Source organism: Hemiscyllium ocellatum, chromosome 9 (genome assembly GCF_020745735.1).
Source record: "Hemiscyllium ocellatum isolate sHemOce1 chromosome 9, sHemOce1.pat.X.cur, whole genome shotgun sequence".
Classification (NCBI taxonomy): domain Eukaryota; kingdom Metazoa; phylum Chordata; class Chondrichthyes; order Orectolobiformes; family Hemiscylliidae; genus Hemiscyllium; species Hemiscyllium ocellatum.
The window spans coordinates 81,437,138-81,458,857 of NC_083409.1; the positions used below are offsets into that span (position 1 = coordinate 81,437,138).

The 21,720-nt window shown below is 40.6% G+C and overlaps 1 protein-coding gene across 3 annotated transcripts in view; it reads right to left on the reverse strand.

Moving 5' to 3' along the window:
• Nucleotides 1–21,720, reverse strand: part of b4galt2 (UDP-Gal:betaGlcNAc beta 1,4- galactosyltransferase, polypeptide 2) — a 465,910-nt gene that overhangs the window by 186,531 nt on the left and 257,659 nt on the right. For all 3 annotated transcript variants that reach the window (XM_060830513.1, XM_060830514.1, XM_060830512.1), the window contains exon 3: nucleotides 12,234–12,469. In XM_060830513.1, coding sequence (XP_060686496.1) covers nucleotides 12,234–12,469 — 236 coding nt within the window. The remainder of the gene's footprint in view (nucleotides 1–12,233; nucleotides 12,470–21,720) is intronic.

Below are 21,720 nucleotides of genomic sequence, written 5' to 3' on the forward strand. Positions count from 1 at the left end.
TGGTGCCAATTCAGAATTTGTAAAAAAAGGTTTTGTTTGGTTAAAGAAGAGAGGATGACTAACGACCCGATGTAATTTTCTCAACTAGCAAGAGTTGATGGTCAAAGCTGTAATGACCCGCTGTAGATTCAAGTCTCGTTTTGTAATCATTTTCTCATTTAACAATTGTTAATAGTTATCTACTGCTTTGATGACACTTAAGCCCATCTGTCTTCACATTGGAAAGCTGTAATACAATTTTCTTTCTATTTTCTTGAACAGCCCATGCCAGAAATGGCTGAAAACATTCTAAGCAAGAGAGACAAGCTAAAATTTTCGCACGATGGTTATTTATATGTATTGGCGCCAAAACAGCTCAGCGCCAAAGTAATGAGTGCCAAAACAGTTTAGAGCCAAAAGGGCAGGGCCAAATGATCAGTGCCAAAAAGGCAGCGCCAAATAGTCCCATTCCGCTTGGCACAGAGTCTGTCCCTGTTGCTCAGAGGGAAGGTGGGAGATGAGCAGAGCATTAGTCATTGGGGACTCCATAGTTAGGGGGACAGAAAGGAGGTTCTGTGGGAACAAGAGATACTCATGGTTAGTATGTTGCCTCCCAGGTGCCAGGGTTCGTGATGTCTCTGATCATGTTTTTGGGATCCTTGAGGGCAAGGGGCAGCAGCCCCAAGTCGTGGTCCACATAGGTACCAACGGCATAGATAGGAAGAGAGATGGGGATTTAAGACAGAAATTCAGGTAAATAGAGCTAGGATAAATAGAGTTATTATGCCTGGTTTGTTGCCTATGCCACGTGCCAGCGAGGTGAGGAGTAGGGAAAGAGAGCAAGTGAACACTGGCTACAGGGATGGTGCAGGAGGGAGGGCTTGGATTCTTGGATAATTTAGGCTCTTTCTGGGATAGGTGGGGCCTCTACAACCAGGACGGTCTTCACCTGAACCTGAGGGGTACCAAAATCCTGGGGGGACATTTACTAATCCTCTTTGTGTGGGTTTAAACTCATTCAACAGGGGAATGGGAACCTAAATTGTAGTTCCTGTGTCCAGGAGGTTGAGAGTAGGGAGGTCTGAAACAAGGTTTCAGGGTCACAAGAGGGCACCGGCAAGCAAACAGTTGGTTTGAAGTGTGTCTCCTTCAATACCAGGAGCATCCAGAATAAGCTGGGTGAACTTGCAGCATGGGTTGGTACCTGGGACTGCGATGTTGTGGCCATTTCAGAGACATGGGTAGAGAAGAGACAGGAATGGTTGTTGCAGGTTCTGGGATTTAGATCTTTCAGTAAGAACAGAGAAGATGGTAAAAGAGGTGGATGTGTGGCATTGTTAGTCAAGGATAGTATTATGGTTGCTGAAAGGACATTATAGGGATTCGTCAACTTAGGCAGTATGGGCTGAGGTTAGAAACAGGAAAGGAGAGGTCACCCTGTTGGGTTTTCTATCAGCCTCCGAATAGTTCCAGAGAGTTTGAGGAAAGGAGAGCAAAGACAATTCTCTACAGGAGTAAGAGTAACAGGGTAGTTGTTATGGGGGATTTCAATTTCCCAAATATTGACTGGGAATACTATAGTTAAAATACTTTAAATACTATAGTTAAAGTACTTTAATACTTTAGTTTTTGTCCAAGAGGGTTTTCTGACAAAGTATGTAGACATGCCAACAAGGGACGAGGTCACATTAGATTTGCTATCAGGTAATGAACCCAGCCAGATGTTAAGATTTGGAGGTAGGTGAGCAGTTTGATGATAGTGATCATAATTCAGTTATGTTTACTTTTGCAATGGAAACCAGAGGGCAAGTGCTACAGCGAGGGGAAAGGCAATTACGATGGGATTAGACAACATTTAGGATGCATAGGATGGGGAAGGAAACTGCAAGGTATGGGCACAATAGAAAGGTGGAGCTTATACAAGGAATAGCTACTGCATGCCCTTGATAAGTATGTACCTGTCAGGCAGGGAGGAGATGCGCAGGCTCAATTAGGGTGATTGAGATTTATAAGGTAGCCAGGAAAGACCTAAAACGAGAGCTAAGATGAGCGAGAAGAGGGCATGAGAAGTTGTTGGTGGATAGGATCAGGGAAACCTAAAGCTTTCTGTAGGTATATACGGGATAAAAGAATGACTAGAATAAGATTAGAGCCAATCAATTATAGTAGTGGGAAGTTGTGTGTGGACTCAGAGGAGATAGGGAAGGCTAAATGAAATTTTTCATCAGTATTCACACTGGAAAAAGAAAAATGTTGTCAAAGGGAATACTGAGATACAGGCTACTAGACTAGATGGGATTGAGGTTCACAAGGCGGAGGTGTTAGAAATTCTGGAAAGTGTGAAGTAGGTAAATCCCCTGGGCGGGATGCTAGTTATCCTAGAATTCTCTGGGAAGCCAGGCAGGAGATTGCTGAGCCTTTGGCTTTGATCTTTATGTCGTCATTGTCGACAGGAATAATACCAGAAGACTGGAGGATAGCAAATGTGGTTCCCTTGTTCAAGAAGGGGAGTAGAGACAACCCTGGTAATTATAGACCAGTGAGCCTTACTTCCGTTGTGGGTAAAGTATTGGAAAAGATTATAAGAGATGGGATTTATAATCATCTCGATAGGAATAAGTTGATTAAGGTTAGTCAATACAATTTTGTGAAGGATAGGTCATGCCTCACAAACCTTATTGAGTTCTTTGAGAAGGTGACCAAGCAGATGGATGAGGGTAAAGCCATTGATGTGATGTATATGGATTTCAGTAAGGCATTCGATAAAGTTCCCCATGGTAGACTACTGCACAAAATATGAAGGCATGGGATTGAGGGTGAGTTAGCGGTTTGGATCAGAAATTGACTAGCTGAAAGAAGGCAGATGATGGTGGTTAATGGAAAATGTTCATCCTGTAGTTCAGTTACTCGTGGCGTACCGCAAGGATCTGTTTTGGGTCCACTGCTATTTGTCATTTTTATAAACAACCTGGATGAGGATGTAGGAGAATGAATTAGTAAATTTGCGGAGGACACTAAGCTTGGTACAGTTGTAGATAGTGCCGAATAATGTTGTAGGTTACAGAGGGTCATAGATAAGCTGCATAGCTGGGCTGAGAGGTGGCAAATGCAGTTTAATGCAGAACAGTGTGAGGTGATTCACTTCGGAAGGAGTAACAAGAATGCAGAGTATCGGGCTAATGGTAAGATTCTTGGTAGTGTAGATGAGCAGAGAGATCTTGATGTCCATGTACATAGATCCCTCAAAGTTGCCACCCAGTTTGATAGACTGTTAAGAAGGCAGACAGTGCGTTAGCTTTTTTTAGTAGAGGAATCGAGTTTCGGAACCATGAGGTCATGCTGCAGCTGTACAAAACTCTGGTGTGGTTGCACTTGGAGTATTGCAAGCGGTTCTGGTCACCAAATTATAAGAAAGATGTGGTAGCTTTGGAAAGGGTTCAGAGGAGATTTACTAGAATGTTGCCTGGTATGGAGAGAAGGTCTTATGAGGAAAGGCTGAGGGACTTGAGGCTGTTTTCAAAAGAGAGAAAAAGGTTGAGACGTGACTTAATTGAGACATATAAGGTAATCAGAGGGTTAAATAGGGTGGACAGTGAAAGCCTTTTTCTTGGGTTGGTGATGGCTAACACGAAGGGACGTAACTTTAAATTGAGGGGTGATAGATATAGGACAGTTGTCAGAAGTAGTTTCTTTACTCAGAGACTAGTAGCGGTGTGGAACGCACTGCCTGCAACAGTTGTAGGCTTGCCAACTTTATGGGCATTTAAATGACCATTGGATATGCATATGGACGAGAATGGGAATAGTGGAGGCTAGATAGGTTTCAGATTAGTTTCACAGGGCAGCGCAACACCATGGGCCGAAGGGCCTGTACTGTGCTGTAATGTTCTACATTCTTTGTAGAAGTTATGTGCATATCATATCACAACTATAGTAAAAGAATATAAATTATTATACTATATTCCATCTTCTATTAATTCCACATTTCAAAATTAAACTCTAAATAGCTTAAATATAACTGGCAGGCTATATGTGTAGAACATCAACAAATCTAGAAGGTCATAACCATTGTCATATAAAATAACTTTTGATAATTAGAATCTTTTCATGATAGATCACTTGTTATTTTCAGTACAAGTAGATGTGGTAATTATGGCTGTGCCCAAATTTTGTGCCGTACAGTCTTTGACACTTTGTGCTAATACAACCCAATGTAAATTTAACCCTGAAGGCCAGAAAGAAGTAGTAACTGTGATTCACTGAACTTGAGTTTAACATCAAGATCATTATAAGGTGAAGTTGAAAGAAATTGGGAGAAAAAGAGACAAAATTGAGTATTCAAGGCCATAGTGAAAATATCTTCTGTCACCAGCTTCTTTTGTAACCTCACCTTTTATGCAATTATTCAACATAAATGGCACTGACAATACACAGTGAAATATTTACAGTTCAAGCTGGACAGTCTTTTGCTTGACAAGAAAATCAAGGGTTATTGGGGAAGCCCACACAATCAGATCAGTTGCAATTTTATAGAATGGCAGAGCAGATTCAATTGGCCAAATGGACTACTACTGCAGATCTTATCAATTTCAAAACATTTGGATGTTTATTAAACCTTGAATGAGCAAATGACCAAGACCAGAAATTGTAGATTTGGTGGCCTCTTAAATGTTGCAATTGTACCAGCCTCTACCACTTCCTCTAGCAGCTCATCCCATACACATACCACCCTCGTGTGAAAACGTTACCCCACAGATCTCTTTTATATCTTTCTCCTTTAAACCTAAACCTATGCCCTCTAGTTCTGGACTCCCCGACACCAGGGAAAAGACTTTGTCTATTTATCCTATCCATGCCCCTCAAAATTTTGTAAATCTCTATAAGGTCACCTCTCGCCCTCCGACGCTCCAGGGAAAACAGCCGCATCCTGTTAAGCCTCTCCCTTTGGCTCAAATCCTCCAACCCTGGCAACATCCTTGTAAATCTTTTCTGAACCCTTTCAAGTTTCACAACGTCTTTCCGATAGGAAGGAGACTGGAATTGCATGCAATATTCCAACAGTGGCCTAAATAATGTCCTGTACAGCCACAACATGACCTCCCAACTCCAGTACTCAATACCCTGGCCAATAAAAGAAAGCATACCAAACGCCTTCTTCACTATCCTATCTACCTGTGACTCCACTTTCAAAGAGCTATGAACCTGCACTCCAATGTCTCTTTGTTCAGCAACACTCCCTAGGACCTAACCATTAAGTGTTGAACCTGGCGACATTTCACTCATTATAGCTTACCTACTTGGAAATATGATTTGGAGGTACCGGTGATGGACTGGGATGGATAAAGTTAAAAATCACACAACACCAGATTATATTCCAACATGCTTATTTGGAAGTGCAAGCTTTCAGAATGCTGCTCCGAGCTACCTGATGAAGGAGCAGCGTTACGAAAGCTTGTATTCCAAATAAACCTGTTGGACTATAACCTGTTGTGTCATTTTTAACTTTACCTGAAAAAATCCACTTCTACTCACTCTGTTTCCTGTTAGTTAACCAACCTCTTAGCCATAGTAGTATATTATCACAAAAATCATGAACTCTGTCTTTTACAGTAACATCTGATGTGGTATTGTACTGAATTTCATTTGGAAATTCAAATACACTACCTCATCAGTTTCCCTTTCATCCACCCTACTTGTTACATCCACAAAGAAATCTTATAATATATCAAGCACAATTCCCCTTTCAAAAAATTATGCTGACTTTGTCCGTCTGCTTTATGATGATTTTCTAAATGTTCCACTATTACTTTCTCAATAATGGATTCTTGCATTTTTCCACTAATGGATGTTAGTCTAACTACCTATGGTTTCTTGCTTTCAGTCTCTCTTCGTACTTGAGTAGTGGCGCTATATTTGGGGATGATCCAATCTTTAGGAACTTTCCACATTCTTGAAAGAATTTAAGCAATGAGTAACACAAATATTACAGTGCTGAAAGAATCATTCAGCCCATCAAGCCTGCACTGGATTGTTAAAGGAGCTGGAATCATATTCTTTAAGACCCTAGAATATAGGCCATCAAGCCAAGGGGATTTGTCAGCTTTTAGACCATTAGTTTTCCTTGTGATATTTCTCTAATGATAACAATTGTTTTAAGTTCCTGCCTCTCTTTTGCCTCCTGATTTTTCTTACTATTCTTGGGATGTCGTGTCTTTCACAGTGAAAACAGATTCAAAATGCTTTTTCAAATTCACAGTTATTTCATTGTTTCCCATGATTCTTTCCCCCAATCTCACTCTCTAAAGGAGAAAGTGAGAACTGCAGATACTGCGAGATCAGAGCTGAAAAATCTGTTGCTGGAAAAGAGCAGCAGGTCAGGCAGCATCCAAGGAGCAGGAGAGTCGACGTCTCGGGCATGAGCCCTTCTTCAGGAAATTCCTGAAATGCCCCCATTACTGTCCTAGAGCTTAATTATCAATGGAATTATGTCTTAATTACACTTTTTAGAAGGTTAAAACTATTATTTCACTTGATTCCTTTTAATATTCCCCAATCCCACTTGTCCCTAGGAGCCTGCATGTCCATTTATTGAAAAGTAGAGGTGGTGCAAATACCATTCTTTAGTACTTTTCTGAATACCTGTAAGCTTGGTCCATTCCACTTGTGCTTTAGAGCAACATTTCACCTCCACTAAGCCCCTTTATGAAACAATGTGATATTCAAAACTGATGCAAAATGAAGCCATAATAATGCTCTGTTAAGTGTAACAAGGACCATAGTCATTACAGCATGGGAAGAGGTCATTCAGAATATAGAGTCCATGCTGTTTCTCTGTAGAACAATTCATCAGTTCCATTACCCCATTCCATCCAGTAGCTTTCCAAGTTTATTTCTATCAAATACTCATTTAATTTATTTTTGAAATCATTCATAATCACGGTTTCTCCTACTTTTACAGGCAGAGTGTTCCAAGTCATAAAATATTCTTCCTCAAATCCTCTCTGTGTCTCTCATCCAATAGCCTCCAACTAACTCCATCCCCAGCCCATGTAATTTGAAGCATTCTCAAATATTAAAGAGTATATAAGAGAATATTTTACTTGTTCTCTATTGTTTATTTTAACTTCTTTGCTTTAGCCATCATTGTCATAAAATGGAATGCTGCACTTAACATTTCACCAATCTGCACACACTAATTTTTTCCAACTCTTTTGGAGTTTTCTTTTTCAGCCATTTGCTTCTCTATCTTGTGAGGCATGCTTTTCTTTCCAGATTCCAAGTCTCTTTCAGTGATATTCCCGGTCCTTTAACATGATGCTTTCACAAACAGCTTGGTGCATGGGGAAAACAGAGACTTGGCTTTGAATATTTCCATTGAGGCCAATATACATTATGAGCAGCAGGAATCCAAGGACAATCACTGGGAATCCCACTGCTGAACTACAACTATCTCCATCATCTGATAGCTCACTAGGACAGGGCAAATAGAACTTCAACTCATTGTGACAGAGGATGAAAATTGTGCCTGCCATTTCCCACATGGCAAGTTCTTAATCTCAGCCATGCCTTTTTGGAAGGCACCAACGTAGTGGCCAAATCACCCCAGACTCTCTTGTGCATCTCCTAGCTGGCAGTTAACAGAGTAGCTAGTAAGGTATCTGCCTGCCCTCTTAGTCAGGCTATGATCCTGGGCGGCACGGTGGCACAGTGGTTAGCACTGCTGCCTCACAGCGCCAGGGACCTGGGTTCAATTCCCGCCTCAGGCGACTGACTGTGTGGAGTTTGCACGTTCTCCCCGTGTCTGCGTGGGTTTCCTCCGGGTGCTCCGGTTTCCTCCCACAGTCCAAAGATGTGCAGGTCAGGTGAATTGGCCATGCTAAATTGCCCGTAGTGTTAGGTAAGGGGTATGGGTGGGATGCGCTTCGGCGGGTCGGTGTGGACTTGTTGGGCCGAAGGGCCTGTTTCCACACTGTAAGTAATCTAATCTAATCCATGTTGTATGAAAACCTAAAGAGGGTAAGGTGAGAAAATATGTCTTTAATATCACAGTGGGGAAGGGAAAACCGAACTCCCAAATTTGATTGATGCTATGTCACATTCAGGTTTGGGTGGACTGACAGTCATCTCAATCTGGAGTGAGGAAATTATCTCTTGAGACATTGTTCATACATAACTTTCTGTGCCACCAAAGAGAGAATAATTAATAAAATTAATTAATAAACACATAGGAAGCCAATTGTTGATTATTGCTTTGACTGGCAGGTAAATTGGGTAATTTACTTTAGGAACAATATGAAATGCCATACCATAGTGGACATAGTCTAATAATCCAAAGGACCAGACTAATTCAGAGAATGAGTGGTCAATTCTAACTAGAATAGCAAGAATTTGAATTTGGCTTCAACATCTGGCAATAAATAAAAAGCCACCAGCAAAAGTGATTGCTTGGCTGTAGAATTGTTCGAAAAACCATATCACTTCGTTGATGTTTTTCATGCTGTCCTCATCGAGGTTAGCCTCAATGTGGTTCCAGACACATTTGCAAATGATTGACTCTTAACTGCCCAGTGTTTGAGCAAACTAGTCAGTTGTATGAAATTCAAGGTAACTAGGGACGAGCAATATATGTTAGCGACACTTACTTCCAAGAGTGAAAAAAAACCTTTATCCAGTTTGTAACACATTTCTACCTGCACTTTATTATAATAGATCAAGCATATTCCATTCTGCACATTTTGGCCCTACCAAAGCCATTCTGTGTTGTGTAAAGCCATTTCTTAAAGGGAAAGAGATGGGTGGCCTTAAAGTAATTAAGGAATAGCCAAGACTGTCTCCAGTGCATGAGAACGCAAAAGGAAACAAAAACAAACTGACTTTCAATTTATGTGGTCCCTTTGATATCCTTGAAAAAATCTTTGCAGGCAATAATGTAGTTCCGAAGTATCTGCTACTGTTGTAGGCAAAGATATCGAGCAATGCACATAGCATATCCTCACAAATGTGGTGAATAACTAGTTTATCTGTTTGCGTGATGCCAATTGAGGGATAGATTTAACTACAACACTGGGACTGTTCCATTTTTTTTCAAAAAAGTGAACGATGCCCAACTGAGCAGGGAGACAAGGTCTTCATTTAACATTTCACACAATAAAAGGTATCTCTATGATTGCAGAATTCCTTCAGTATAATGCTGTACAATATTCCTTCTTCACTCAAAAACGATTTAGTCTCATTTGTCAGTGTGTGGCTTTGGCCATTTGCAACATGGCTGTTGTGCTGAACACTGGTAATGTGTACCACACAATGGTTGCCTTATTAATCCATTATTTCCCATTCCATAACTTGACTTCATAATACTGATAGTTAGAAATTTACAAAAAAAGAATACCAGTTGTAAATGTACATGTTACATCTGTTTCGTTCTAATCTACCACATTTCTGCATCTTCCTGAACAAACAAATATTTCAACCACACTTTTTCTACTTTGTGATAATAACTGACATCTTCCAAAAAGTATTTTTGGGACTGGCATTTGCCTATATTTGACAATTAAAAGGACTGTGTCCAAGACAGTTAAACAGAATTGAATTTGCTTTGAGTGCCAGCCTAGTCCAAAGCATTCACAAATAATCAATACTCTTACAGGCAGTGTCAAGATGCTTCCCTGATTAATGAAGCTTCTTAAAAACTGAAGAAAAATAATACCAAGATAGCGACTTTAAGTGTAAAGTGATCCTCCACCACAACCTTTGCAAAGAATGGAACGAGCTGCCAGAGGAAGTGGTGGAGGCTGGTACAATTGCAACATTTAAAAGGCATTTGGATGGGTATATGGATAGGAAGTGCTTGGAGGGATATGGGCCGGGTGCTGGCAGGTGGGATTAGATTGGGTTGGGATATCTAGTTGGCATGGACGAGTTGGACCGAAGGGTCTGTTTCCATGCTGTATTTCTCTATGACTCTATAATAGAGTTGTGGTATGTTGCAAAAAACTACAAAGGCATCTACCATCACAGCTCCAATCTTTCTTGAGTTAGTCAGAAGTCTCATGACACCATGTTGTAGTCCAACAGATTTATTTGAAATCATAAGCTTTCAGAGCGTTGCTCCTTCATCAGATGAAGTCTTATGATTTCAAATAAACCTGTTGGACTATAACCTGGTGTCATGTGACTTTTGACATTGTCCACCCCAGTCCAACATCTGCACCTCCACATCATTTCTTGAGTTAAATATAATGCTTTTAAACTCGAGGTGAAGGGCAGCCCAGTTGTAAATGGGAAATTCTTTCACTGGTTGCAGAAACGTGAAACATTCTCCTGATCTTTGACTAAAGTTAGAGAGGTTGATTTTGTGTGATATTCATGGCTAAGATGCAAAGAAAATACAGGGAGGGGGTCTGTAGCCTTCATAGATGTTCATCCACAGTGCCACAATCACCACAAAGCAATACTGTATTATTAGATACCTTCCAATCAATCTCTTCAGCAATATTACTCCACATCTCTGGAGCAGGTTGGACTTGATCACGGTCCTCCTGGCTCAGAGGTAGGGACACTAACACTGTGCCACAAGAACCCTGGATAATGTTGCAGCATTACCCAAAACAACTTAACTTAAGACATCTGCTCACAGGCTGTCTCTGATCATCAACTCTGAATCACAAAACAAAGGAACAAGAGGAAATAAGCAGCAACATGTCTAGTGTAGGTACATCCCCCTTTTGGATCTGTAATAAGTTGCACTTCCCCCGGTATCATTTTCCACCTTCCCACTGTAAATTATGTAAAAGGATACAGCTGATCACAATTTCTAATTAATCAAATACCTTTCGTTTACTTCTTGGATGAGAATCAGACGTTGACATTCCTCTGAAGTAATATTGGTGACTAATTTGAATTGAAAGTATTTCTCTAGAGCAGTAGGCTTGACAGAATTAGAGTAGACACAACAACTTGGAACTCAGTGAAGATGAAGTGTCAAACCTGAAGAAGTTGGAGAATCACTGTAATTTTGATCTTTTATGCAGATAGAGTCATAGTCATAGAGATGTACAGCTCGGAAACAGACCGCTCGGTCCAACTTGTCCTTATCGACCAGATATCCCAACCCAATCTAGTCCCACCTGCCAGCACCCAGCCCATTTCCCTCCAAATCCTTTCTATTCATATACCCATCCAAATGCTGTTTAAATGTTGCAATTGTACTCGCTTCCACCACTTCCTCTGGCAGCTCATTCCATACACATACCAGCCACTGCGTGAAAACGTTGCCCCTTAGGTCTCTTTTATATCTTTCCCCTCTCACCCTAAACCTATGCCCTCTAGTTCTGGACTCCCCGACCCCAGGGAAAAGATTTTGTCCATTTATCCTGTCCATGTCCTTCATGATTTTATAAACCTCCATAAGGTCACCCCTCAGCCTCTGACACTCCAGGGAAAATAGCCCCAGCTATTAAATCTCTCCCGATAGCTCAAATCCTCCAACCCTGGCAATATCCTTGTAAATCTTTTCTGAACTCTTTCAAGTTTCACAACATCTTTCCGATAGGAAGAAGACCAGAATTGCACGCAATATTCCAACAGTGGCCTAACAGATGACCTGTCCAGCCGCAACATGACCTCCCAACTCCCGTACTCAATACTCTGTACAATGAAGGAAAACATACCAAACTCCTTCTTCACTATCCTATCTACCTGCGACTCCACTTTCTAGGAGCTGTGAACCTGTACTCCATGGTCTCTTTGTTTCGCAACATTCCCTAGGACCTTACCATTAAGTGTATAAGTACTGCTAAGATTTGCTTAAACAAAATGCAACACCTCACATTTATCTAAATTAAACTCCATCTGCCACTTCTCAGCCCATTGGCCTATGTGATCAAGGTCCCGTTGTAATCTGAGGTAACCTTCTTCACTGTCCACTACACCACCAACTTTGATGTCATCTGCAAACTTACCAACTATACCTCTTATGCTTACATCCAAATCATTTATATAAATGATGAAAAGTAGTGACCTGGATTACAATGTCAAGGAGATAGATGATAGCAAATCAGATATAGCTCATTTAAATATAGTTGTGTTTTGATATTCAATTGACATAATAAGGGCAAGAGGTGTGAAACCATAATGTGGAATCATATAAATCAAATATGATCAACAGCTCACGCTCATAACTAGCTCCAATGAAATCCTTGGCTGACAACAAAGCATCACCATCTCAACATAAGACTTCTTGTTCAGGCACTCACCTGATTTATAATATAAATTCCATAGTTGATCTTCTGCCTGCGTAGAATGGGGTGTAAGTAATGCAGCCAGAACTTCAAATGATGTTCCCTGTGCCTGAATGGAATTATGATGGCAACTCTTTGCTTAGCGATGCAGTCTGAAGGCTTGTATTTGCCACCCATTCGTACATCTGGATTCTCCCGCTGAACCTTCTCCATTGTCATCAGTGAGTTGAATTCTATCAGCAATCTTCCAACTGCAACATAATTTTTTCAAAAAAGGAAAAAAATTGTCAATCGATACACATATATTTGCAAAGGGTGTTTTTCTTTTGTAAAGATATCATGTGAAGGAGATTCGGAAACCCTAGAGGCCAACGGTCTGCATTTTCACTTCCCCAGTCTGTCAGGTGTGGAGGTAGGTTTGGAACCTGGGTGGTAAGGTCTAGGAGTCTCAGATGTTGAGATTCCCCATATTTCGTGGTGAATGGCAGGGTTGCCCAGTAGGGTGCACTCGACCACGCAGACAATTACTGCCTGGATTCAGCAGCCCAACCAGTTGCTGGATTTCCTGTGGAAACCAGGCCATCCATTGATAAATTCAAATTGTGAACAACAGTAAGGCTTACATTTCAACATACCACCATGTTTTCTGGCCAACATTTCTGCCTCAGGCCTGCTGTCCTGTTCCAGCAAAGCTCAGCACAAGCTGAAAGAACAGCATCTCATTTTCCACTTGGGGATCCTGTTGCCTTCAGGATTCAATATCGAGTTCAATAATTTTAGAACCTGAACATCTTCAGCTATATCCTTGATCCACCCTCACATCCCAGGCCTTGTCATGACATGCATTGCTGTCAGCATAGTCAACCCATTTTCACCTATAGTCCCCATTATCAGTGTTTCTTTCTCCCTCTGCATACTATCAATCATCCCTAACTGTTGTTCTCTCCCTTTTTTGCAAAAATTCTTTGTCTTATGAACTTATACTCCACAACCTGGTGAAGGAGCAGCGCTCTGAAAGCTAGTGCTTCCAAATACAGCTGTAATCCGATGTTGTGTGATTTTTAACTTCTCTTTCTCTGGTATCCATCTCTGTCTCTCTGCTCAGTCCCTTCCCCCATCCCCACGTCAGCTTATATACCACCTTTTCCTAGCTATTATCAGTTCTCAAGAAGGGTTACTGGACTCAATGTTAACTCTGCTTTCTTTCCACAAAAGCTGGCAGACCTGATGGGTTTTTTCAGCAATTTCTGTTTTACTTCACAATCAAAGGGTCACTTTAATACTAAAGTGCAAACTTGTACTTGCCTTGCAACAGGCAGTATTCCACCTTCCTATCTTCATTAATGCTGGAAATTTGCGGATTTGAGCTTATATCCTGATTTTTTATAAATTAAATCATCCCCATGCACAAACACAATGAATCCAAAGCCGCTATTTTTTTGTGGTTAAAACTCACACAGTACTTCTCTAGCATTCCCGAGGATGTGACTTTTCAAATTACTTTTCCTATATGCAATTTGCTTTAAAATGCAATATTATATAGGTTGAAAGGTAGATTATTCAGGAATGCTGCTTAGCTTCATTAATTAGCTTCATAATTGAAATTGTACAGCAGCAGGTTGAAATATAAATGTGCATACGAATTCCAAATCATAGTCTTGTTCCCTGAGCAGGCTGCTTACATAATATGGTGTCACTCTGCTCAAAATATCATTGAGATCAGTAGGCACATGAAAACCAATCTCTGGGGACTTCATTAACATACTAACATTCCCAAACAGCTGGGTATAAAAGTTTTAAGTTACTATAATATGAAGTAAAAGTTGCTAGTCCTTGCCAGGGCACTGAAGAATAACCCTGTAAGTAGACAAACTACAAAAGGCTTTGTTGCAAAGCAGCTCTGCTAGAGACCGCTACCAGCACGTCTTAGAATCATAGAATCCCTACAGTATGGAAGCAGGCCCTTCGGCCCAGCAGGTCCACACCAACTCTTCAAAGACTATCCCACCCAGACCCATTCCCCTATTACTCTACATTTATCCCTGAGTAATGCATCTAACCAACAATCCCTGAACACTGTGGGCAATTTAGCACGGCCAATTCACCTAACCTCATCTTTGGACTTTGGGAAGAAAACGGAGCACCTGGAGGTAACCCACGCAGACACAGGGAGAATGTGCGAACTCCACACAGATAGTCGCCTGAGATTGGAATTGAACCCAGGTCCCTGGCACTATGAGGCAGCAGTGCAAATCACTGAGCCACCACGCCCCCCCTCCCAACCCCCCCCACCCCCACTTCTCTATATGTCATTTGTCTATCGACCCTTTTGTACTTTGTAACAAAAAATGGGTAGGAAACCTTGCTCTGCAGAGTTACTGATAATACTTTCCCTATCCACATCACCAAAACCTAATTGTAAGCATGGACTTGTGACAATCCAACAACAAAAGAATGAAAATAGCTCAACAGGTGTGATTCAACTTCAACAAACTGAATTCAGTGTTGCATACCTTATCATCACCCACATCGGTATAGGACATCGAGTTACTATGTCCCCATGACAATGGTCCCAGGACTTTGGTGAGTAGCCATCAATTTTTCACTTTATAATGAGCAGGGGTGTTCATTATGATACTAAACTCAATAGATTACAGAGAAACAATTTGCTCCAGAGACAAAAGAAAATAGAAATTAATTTCCATCATATGATAAAAAAGGCCAATAACATTTCCATTCACTTCTTCAGGTTCGTAAATCCTTGAAAGCAATGTTGCGCATTGACAGGGGTGGTGAGGAAGGCGTTTGGTATGCTTGCCTTTATTGGTCAGATATTGAGTATAGGAATTGGGACATCATGTTGCAGCTATACATGACATTGGTGAAGCCATCTATGGAATACTGTGTACAATTCTGCTTGCCATGCAAAAGGAAGGATGTTGTTAAATTAGAAAGCATGCATAAAAAAATTACAAGGCTATTGCTAGGACTGGAGGGTTTGAGTTATTATAGAGAATTTGGATAGGCTGGGACTATTTTCTCTGGAGCATCAGAGGCTGAGGGATGTCCGTATAGAGGTTTGTAAAATTATATAAAATAGATAAGGTCTTTTTCCAAGGGAGTCCAAAATCATAAGCCATACACTTAAGTTGAAAGAACCAAAATTTAAAAGGGCTCGGAGAGGCAAAGTTTTCACTCAGAAGGTGGTGCACATATGGAATGAACTGCCAGAGCAAGTGGTAGAGATGGGGATAATAACAACATTTAAAAGACATTTGAACAGGCACATGGATAGGAAAGGTTTATAGGGATGTGGACCAAATGCAGGCAAATGGGATGAGTTAAATTTAGGATACTTGGTTAGCATGAATGAGTTGGACCAAAGGGTTTGTTTCCATGCTGTATGACTTTATGACTCTAAAAACGCACGCTCTAGCGCACTCCCAATCTTTGACTGTGACAGGATTTTGAACACAAACATGAAGCTCCTGGTCTATATATATGATGATATACTATAATGTGGGAGATTCTGTGTTACTTTGTCAGTTGTTTGGATTTTATAGCACATTTGCTTTTGCTTTTCTCATATTTTGCCTGTGTGCTATAAGAACAATGGCCTCATGGGATCATTGCTGAACACGTTATGTAAATCATGTAATTAAGCCAAAGCTGGTTATACAAATTGTGTCAACCACATGGATAGGATTAACTTTGGGGCCACAGCAACTGTGGAAACGATTTATTCCCTGCAAATATTTCAGTCTAACACAAGTGTCACTAATTAAAATTCAGTTTACAATAACTAAAGCCTAAATTTGTAGCAATTGATCAGGATAAATTGACAAACATATTAAATTTTACAAAAGCAAATTAATTTATTTCTACTTCTCAAAGGAATAATACCACAAAAACGAGTTAAGCAATTAAATCATTGGATATTTCGACAAGACCCGTTAGCCTGACTTCAGTGGTGGATAAGTTGTTGGAGGTGATTCAGAAAGATAGGATTTGTATGCATATGAAGAGGCAAGGAGTTTTTAGGGATAGTCAGCATGGTTTTGTGCAAGAGAAATCATGTATCACAAACTTGATTGAGGTTTTTGAGTAGTAACCAAGAAGATTGAACAGTGAAAGGCATTGTTTACTTGGACTTCAGTAAAGCCATTGACAAGGTACCATAGGCAGCATCTGAGGAGCAAGAGAGTCGACATTTCGGCCATAATCACTGGAAACGTTGACTCTCTCCTGAGATGCTGCCTGACCTACTGTGCCTTTTCCAGCACCACACTTTATCGACTCTGACTCTGCAGCATCTGCAGTCCTCGCTGTCTCCCAGACTAATTGGTAAAGTTAGATCATTTGGGATTCAGGGTGAGTTTGCCAAGTGGATACTTGACTTAATGGTAAGACTTAAAGTGTGGTGGTGGAGGGTTGTTTATCAGACTGGAGGCCTGTGACCAGCGATGTTCCACAGAGGTCGGTGCTGGGTCCTCTTTCTTTTGTCATTTCTATGAATGATTTAGATGGGAATATAGGAGGCATGGTTAGTAAGTTTGCAGATGACATTTATATTGGTGGAATGAAGGTTATCTAAGGTTACAAAGAGATCTGGTCAATGGGCTGAAGAGTGGCAGATGGAGTTTAATTTGGATAAATGTGAGGTATTGTATTTTGGTAAAAGAAACAAGGGCAGAGCTTATACAATTAAAAGTGGTGCTTTGGGAAATGTTGTAAAACAGAGTGACTACGTGGTTCAGGTACATAATTCTTTGAAATTTGTGTCACATGTGGACAGGGTGACTAACAAGCCATTTCGCAGACTTGTCTTCATTACTCAGGTCTCTGAGTACTTAGACTTACTTAGACTTACAGTGTGGAAACAGGCCCTTCGGCCCAACAAGTCCACACCGACCCGCCGAAGCGAAACCCACCCATACCCTTACATTTACCCCTTACCTAACACTACGGGCAATTTAGCATGGCCAATTCACCTGACCCGCACATCTTTGGACTGTGGGAGGAAACCGGAGCACCCGGAGGAAACCCACACAGACACGGGGAGAATGTGCAAACTCCTCTTGTTGTACACAAGATAGGTCGTCATGTTGAGGTTGTACAGAGTGATGACGAGGTCTCTCCTGGAGTACTGTGTCCAGTTCTGGTTGCCTTGTTATAGGAAGGATATTATTAAGCTGGAGAGAGTTGAGAAAAGATTTACCAGGATGTTGCCAAGAATACAGGTTTTGTGTTAAGGAGAGGCTAGATAGGCTGGGACATTTTTCAGTGGAGCATAGCAAGTTGAGGGGGTGACCATATAGAGGTTTATAAAATCATGAGGGGTATAGATATGGGGAACGGCAGGTGTGTCTTTTCCACATTGAGGGATTTCAAGATTGGATGCATATTTCTAAGTGAAGAGGAGAAAGATTTACAAAAGTCATGGGGGCATTTTTTTTAAACATGGAGTGGTTCATGTGTGGAATGAACTTCCAAAGTAAGTGGTGGATGCAGGTACGGTTACAACATTTGGTTAAGTACATGAGTAAGAAATGTTTGGATGGATATGGGTCAAACACAGGTAGGTGGGGCTAGTTTAGTTTGGGATTATGGTCAACAAGGGTGAGCCAAAGAGTCTGTTTCCATGCTGTATGGCTCTATAACTCTAAGAGCAATTGGCAGGTTGTGAAAAAATACTTTCGGCTGTCCCATATTTTACAGCAGTGACCAGGGTTCTGACAGTAAAAAGCTAATAAAAATTCATTGCTGCACAGTTTAGCAAAAGCAAACACATGGAAAAGCAGCAATTTCTTCTTAAATTTTGTATATACAGCAATCCAATTCCTCATTTTACCAAAGCTTAATACAGTCTATCATGTTTAAATGGACTGTAACAGCTACTTTGAGATTATCACACTGACCTTGACAGAAGTCCACAGCAGTGGTTCCATCCACTAGTCAGAAAGTCAGGAGCAAATCAATCATGGCCATTCTCAGAAGATCTGATGCATTTCAATGGATATCAGACATTAAATGTCTGCTGTCAATAATCTTCTGCAGTTAACGCAAAAGTTGCTGTGGAATGTCAATGAGCTTGTTCAGAGGATGAAGCCCTATTGGGGTGGAGTTGGGGGTACATTAGCAGGGACAATTACTTTCCGCCTGATATCATTTCACGGCTCTGCAACCAGTTTCGTTTTTGACAAACTTGCTATAAATGCAGAAAGACCGTCTTCTTTATTTGAGTGATTTTCTATGACTACACAAAGCCTAATCGCACAGCAATGCCTTTGTCCTGTCTGTATCAAGTAGAAAAAAAACCCAGGAAATATACATTGCGAGTTAATTCAACAATTGGATTGGTGCACCTTTCATACTTGTGGGATTTCATACTTGAGGAAGTGGGATTTGAATCTGGCCTCCTTGGCCAGAGTTAGGTACACTACCACTGCACCACAAGAGCTCTCATGTGGAAAGCTAATAATGTAAAGTAAATGTATGGAAATAAGCTACTTATTAAAGAGATTCAGAACTTGCTATTGAAACGTTAAGATAAAAATCGGAACTTTCCTTCTAAATGTTAGACTCTGTTTTTTGCAATCGTATCAGATTTTCCCACATTTCTTGCCACTGCTCACACCACAAAAGAGCTGGGGAAATTCAGCTCATGGTTATTTTTCTGTGATGCATTTTGGCTGGAAAAATGAGAAGACACCACACTTCTTGGAAAATAAGAGTCCAACTGGTTATGAGCAAAGGATTTCAGAAGCTCAGGTTCATAACAAAACTGCAACAGCTTAACAGGACCAAAAGAAAGTGAAAACATTCAATTTCCCAAGGAATAGAAATGAAAATTTCAATTGAATTGAGAAAGGAAGTTGAGTTAAACTTGCATAGAGCAATAGTCGGTATATATTTAGAGTACTGTTAAAACTTTCTGTCTCCAGACTTTCTGTTGCCAAACCTGCTGAGTTTCTCCAACACTCTTTCTTATTTTTGAATAATGTACAGAGTTTTGATCTCAATATTACAAAAAGGATATAGACACTGGAGAAAAGACTGATTCTGGAATGGAGGGATCCACAAGCAATCTCTCCTTTGATGTCAAAACGCAATTGCACCTCCAGTAATCATTTTATATTTAGCTCTAACGTGGGCAATTTTCCAAACATCTCATCTTTGCACACTGACTTTCATCTTCATGCTATAGGGTTACCTTCGTACCAATGCTAACAAGTGCTTGCCATTACTCCACAGTTTTCCTCCAGCAATGGCATGGCAAAGCGCGGTTGCAGCAGTGTAGTCGGTTTAGCAGAAGGGTCTCAAGGCATTTGGATAGAGGAGCCTGGATCCAGACCCATGGCTGAGCTGGAAGCAAGAGCTGTTCCAAAGACTACCTAACTCTTTTGAGGTAAGACTATCAGATTAACTTTACTGATTTTCTTTCAGGTGTTATTTGGGCAGCACGGTGGCACAGTGGTTAGCACTGCTGCCACACAGCGCCAGAGATCCGGGTTCAATTCCTCACCTCAGGTGACTGTCTGTGTGGAGTTTGCACATTCTCCCTGTGTCTGCATGGGTTTCCTCCGGGTGCTCCGGTTTCCTCCCACAGTCCAAAGATGTGCAGGTTAGGTGAATTGGCCATGCTAAACTGCCCATAGTGTTAGGTGTAGGGGTATGGGTGGGTTGTGGGTCGGTGTGGACTTGTTGGACCGAAGGGCCTGTTTCCACACTGTAGGTAGTGTAATCTAATTTTCTGTGTTTTAAGATGGCGTCAGAGAGTGGCCACACTAAACAACACTTGTCACTGTATTTGTAACAAACATACATGACAATAAATCAATCAAATCAAATTAAGCTGTTTCAGATTCTTGGGAATTGTTTCTGCAATCTGCTTACAAGTGCAGTTTAAAGTGTTGGTCAAAAGTCACCCTCCGTTGCTTGTAACATTTTTAAATAAAATGAGTTTAGACACCAGTTCATACTGCATGCCATGAAATGGGCTATAATTTGTAACTAACTGGAAATTAGTCGATAGATAGTTCGTACAGAAAAGAATGGGATAGTATATCAGGAGTAATTGTTCAGAAATCCGGATAAGCACACGAGAGATGTGGAGATATTTAAGCTGTGTAATCATCACTCAGTTAGACACTGACAAATGAGCAAAATGTACAAATACATTCTGACTTCTCAATTGTGGGGAACAATCTTAACTAAACACAATATTTGTTTTGCTTAATGGGCTGGGAAGACATGGACATTGGCAGATGGAAGTCAAACATACCAGGTAACTGAGCATCATAAAGAATTACTTCACTGATATATTTCAAAATTTCACAAGAAAAGTTTCAGAATATATTGTATTTAAACAATTTACTTTGATAAGCAACGGTCTATCTTAGCAGTTTTGAAACATAAGCCACCAGCTGGAAAGGATGAATACCAACTACACAGAGAATTCAATGCAATCCATTAAGATGAAATAACCCATCACAACTTCTGCCTCATTTATTAATGATTTTGTAATTTAAAATGCAATTTATGGAGAATTTAACCTGGTGACATGATAATTGCTTTTCACTTTGTCAATCCAAATAATTCGAAGGCTTTCTGAGTTTGGAAAGTGATTTTGAAAAATTCATCTATTCTTTATAAAAATTCATTGTCTTGATTAATGTGGTGGGCTCATTTAAAACAGTAAAATAAATGACCTAAGCACATTTTTACAATATGCTATACTAAATTATGTAATCAGTTTCAGTGTAGATATAACTCCAGGCATCGCAATTCATCTGGTTGTTTCACACAAATTCAATGTTCATTTTGGCTTTATATGGGCAAACTCATAAGAATGGTGAGATTATAAATGGATTTGTGCAGGGCTTACCAGAATTGGCTGCTTCTTAAAACTGGTATATGGGGGCTGGCTCAGCATAGATACCAAATTAAACTATTATGCAGTCTGTGCAGGATCAGCGACAAGCAAGCTTAAGTATTATTCTCCAACAGCTAACCTGTAGTCCACGGCAAAACATTCAGTACAGTAACGCAATGGAACAGTGCACACAGATCTGCAAAACTGCCAATTCGCCTCTTCTAAATTTGAATGCAGAAACATAGAAATTAAGTGCAGGAGTAGGCCATCCAGTTCCTCATGCCTGCACTGCTTTTCAATACAATCATTGGTGATCAAAGTAATACCCTGTTCCTACTTTCGGCCCAAATCTTTTGATCCCTTTAGCCCTAAGATCTAACATCTTCTTGAAAACATTCAGTCGTTTGGCCTCAATCATTTTTTGTAGCACAGAATTCATAGGTTCACCACTCCCTGGGTGAAGAAGTTTCTCCTCATCTCAGTCCTAAATGGCCTACCCTTTATTCTTTAACTGTGATCACGTGTTTTGTTCTCCCTGGCTATTGGGAACATCTTTCCTGTGTTTGCCCTGTCAAATCCTGTTAGAGTTGTTTGGTTTACTATGAGATCCCTCTCATATTTCTAAAC